General features: G+C 51.5%; 1 protein-coding gene across 1 annotated transcript in view; it reads left to right on the top strand.

Annotated features, from left to right (window-relative positions):
- HHEX (hematopoietically expressed homeobox) overlaps positions 1–3,567 on the top strand; it is an 8,762-nt gene extending 5,195 nt beyond the window's left edge. Inside the window, exons 3-5 of the mRNA XM_085325520.1 lie at positions 1,095–1,292; positions 1,463–1,513; positions 2,886–3,567. Of these exons, the coding sequence (XP_085181646.1) occupies positions 1,095–1,292; positions 1,463–1,513; positions 2,886–3,119 (483 nt within the window). The 3' untranslated portion in view covers positions 3,120–3,567. The remainder of the gene's footprint in view (positions 1–1,094; positions 1,293–1,462; positions 1,514–2,885) is intronic.
- The last annotated feature ends 201 nt before the right edge of the window (positions 3,568–3,768 follow it).

Below are 3,768 nucleotides of genomic sequence, written 5' to 3'. Positions count from 1 at the left end.
TGCCGCACTTGCTCTTAGTGATTGCAAAACTGGACCTGACTCACCACATTTGTGCAGTGAAAGAGGCTGACCCTTTCCGTTCATACAGGAAACCTTGAGCTCTCGATAGGAGTAAATCTGGTTTCAGAAGCTGTTAAGTGTTTTCCTGGCCGCCTGAAGCAGGCTCTTCCCCGGGAGTCGTGCACATTGCTGATTACTTTATCGACATCCTCAATACAGACAAATTCAGGAAACACTCGACTTCTGATAGCCAGGATCCGTTTTTCTGATATTGTTCATTTCCTCTGTGTGGGATGTGACTTTATGACAGCTAAAATAACCAGTTGCTTCCTATTTTTTGAGTCTGTTTTGCACCAGAATTACTAAAGCCTGACGCAAGCAAAATCTTGAAAAACAATGCAGCAAATTTCAAAGGGTGCAGGAGCAAGACAGAAAGACAAACAGAGTGACTCAGTGGCACTGGCCAGAGAGAAGAAGAAACCCGGGACGGGGCTGCCGCGTCGCCGCGGCCCCCGACGCCCCCGACTCGGCCTTCGGGGAGCTGGGGAGCCTCGAAACGACTCCCTGTGCCCCGAAGGGCTCGGGGCGCTTCTTGCCTCGAGCCGGAAGGGAGTGTGTCCCCCGAAATACCCCCTTGAGCCCTTCAGGGGCTCCGCTCTGCCCGGGGTCCGGGGGGCTGGTGCAGAGCAGGGGAGACGGTTTCTTTGGGGCATTGCAGTGAAAGAGCAGAAGGAAGCAAAGGTCCTTTTTTTGTTTTGTTTTGTTTTGTTTTGTTTCTTCTCTCTCTCTTTTCTTTGCGAGATAGACCAACAGGAAACACATTGACGGAAATGTTGCCAAAGCCCGTAGAGTGGCTTTAACTGGTCTCTCTGCTCGGCGGAGTTGAAAAATCAAGGGAGGCGAAAGATCGGGCTCAGAACTGGGGCAAATAAAACCAGGCAAAGGCGAAGAGCGGGCCCTGAACCCGGCGCGCTTCCAGGCTCCGCCTCGGGCCGGACCTGGGGACCTGGACCCGGACCCGGCTTGTAGCGGCCGCGGGGCCCCCACGGGCGGCCCGTCCCGGCCCGTCCCGTCCCGTCGGGCGCGGGTGACGCGGCGTGTCTCTCTTTGAAGGGAAGCCCCTGCTCTGGAGCCCCTTCATCCAGCGGCCGCTGCACAAGAGGAAAGGGGGCCAGGTCCGCTTTTCCAACGACCAGACCATCGAGCTGGAGAAGAAGTTCGAGACGCAGAAATACCTCTCGCCGCCGGAGAGAAAGCGCCTGGCCAAGATGCTGCAGCTCAGCGAGAGGCAGGTGAGGCCGTGCCCGACGGCCGGGCCCGGGCCCAGGCTCTGCCCCACCGCCGCCGCCGCCGCGCTCTGCCCCGCCGCCGCCGTCGGGGGCCGCCGGAGCCGCCGCGCTCCCGGCCGCGGCCGCTGCTGCCGGGCTCTGGGACCACCCTTTTTCTCGTTGTCGTTGCTCAGGTCAAAACGTGGTTTCAGAATCGCAGAGCCAAATGGAGGCGTCTAAAGCAGGTACAGGGATGTTTCTGTTTCTATAGAAATAAGTGTTTTAATTGTCTTATCTTACGCCGTGCTCGCCTATTCCAGGTTGTATGCAGAAGTCATCTGAAAGGCTGTTTAACCTCTTCACCTTGATTAAAAAGACAAATAGTCATGCTGGAATCCATGAGGGCTCACTCAGGCAGCACTAATGTTAAAAGCTCCTAATGTAGCTCCTATATCAATTATGCCCGGGTTTCACACACCGCCTATTAAAACTCCACACTAATTGTTTTGTAAACCCATATGTTGTTTATCCAATTAACGTGGAGAAGGTAAGTAATTGTCAGTAAATTACTTAGGCAGTTGTTTTAGAGGAGAATATTTACCGGTCTTTTTAATCACCCTCTTTTAATAAACACTAGTCGATTTATTTCACAGACGTCGGGAGAGGCAGGTACAAACGCCTTGTTTGTTTTGAGGAACCACTGGAAAAATAAGTAACTTCTACTTACCGTTTTCGAATAGTTAAGCACATTTCTTGCTTCCCTTAGAAAACGTGCTCAAGTGGATAAATCACTTTTTACGGTCAAAAGGGCCCGATCTTGCCCGGTTCAGCCRGATCGAGGCCCCTTGGCTCAAAGATTGGTGGAAAAAAATCCCCGCTTGGTGCCATGATTCCGGCTTCAGTAAGCATGACACATGACTGCTGAGTTTTGCTAGCAAACCAGCCTTTAATATATATGGGGGGAAAAAGAATGAAAACGAAGTGCTGTGCCATTTGTTGGCTATTTTTATTCTGCAACCTTCCTCCGCGTCTAACCCGCACGTCGATTTATTTGGAATAAAAGCCTGCGAGCKATCTCGGCCATTTTAATACATTCCTTCCTCCCCATTCAGTCGCATCCATTTCTCCAAGCCCGCACGGCTGTATCATTGGTACGTGTCTCTGCCTGCTTTTTCCTTGCTTAAAAGAAATATCATTTCGTGGCCCCTTAGGGAACGAGGCTCCCCAGCCTGTTGCCGGCACAGGGCTACTCTTGCCCTGGGAAGCAGGGCGGTGTTTTGTTTTGTTTTGTTTTTCAATTGTGTGTGTTYTAATGCTGAATTTTAGATTTACGGCTTAATTAGGATTTTTCCCTGTTTCTGGCCTACCGATGGATTCCRCCTCCTTCCTTTCGCCGTTGAGCGTAATTAGAGGAAGATCAGGGCAGGAGGAAGCGGCACGTCGGTGTGGGCAGAGTCATAATAAACATTTTCCTTGCTTAAACACTAGTTCAGAGGTTTCCGGGCTGCTCCTGAGTCRCTTGAAATGGGCCCAGCGCGGTGCCCCCGGAGCGGCTCGGGACCCACGCGCACCTCGCACTTCGGCGTAAAGCGGGTTTCTCCCCCCTTCCCACCGCAGGAAAACCCCCAGGCCAACAAAAAGGAAGAAGCCGAAGGCGCCGACGGTCACTGTGCCCAGCGGCCCGAGAGCTGCCCGAGCCCCGAGCGCAAGGGCAAGGAGCTTTCCCTCGACGGCTCGCACTTCACCCCCTCGCCCGCCTCGCAGGAGGACCTGGAGTCCGACGTCTCCGACGACTCCGACCAAGAAGTGGACATTGAAGGCGACAAAGGCTATTACAACCCTGCCCACTAATGGCCCCACGCTGCAGAGTGGACCCTAACGCGGCTTGCACTTTACCAGGCGCTGGCTTTAAACAAAATGTGGTTGCAGGAGAAAACTGTCACCGTTCCCCTGGGGGGAAAGAAAAACCAAAAAACAGACTCGTTTTTTAATAACTAGAGAAAGAGAGACTTATTTTTCACAAACAGTCCTTTTTTGGAAGATCTCTAATTTGGTTAAAGGAACAGATCTGTGGTTTGTATTTAATTTGTAAGATATATTTGTAYATTAATTAATGTCCTGACTGGAATATAATACTGCATCCTGCCCATACTCACTGAGGGGTCTGAATCAGCTGCTGTCCACTGACAGCAAAACTCCTTTCCGTCTCGTCTGGAAGTGAGTATGGATTGTAGGATTAAGCTCTTTGTATGTGTATACAAATGTAGTTTAAATAAATTAATTTAAACGCCCTTCCCAAGCAGAGAAATGTGTTCCGTGAAATACAGAGGGATTTCACCGTCCCAGCAAGTGCCTTATGCCCATATATTTTTACCTCTCGTGGTGCTCTCTAGCGAGACATCCCTCTTATTTATGGTTGGATGGATTAATTTTTGCTCTTGCATGGGATGAAATGCCCGCACCGCCTGTTGCTTCCTCGAGTATCGTGAGACTCTGCCCC

The sequence above is a fragment of the Rhea americana genome, unplaced genomic scaffold (assembly GCF_003343005.1).
Source record: "Rhea americana isolate MKP2758 unplaced genomic scaffold, rheAme1 scaffold_122, whole genome shotgun sequence".
NCBI lineage: Eukaryota > Metazoa > Chordata > Aves > Rheiformes > Rheidae > Rhea > Rhea americana.
This window is presented reverse-complemented; position numbering and strand designations above follow the sequence as displayed.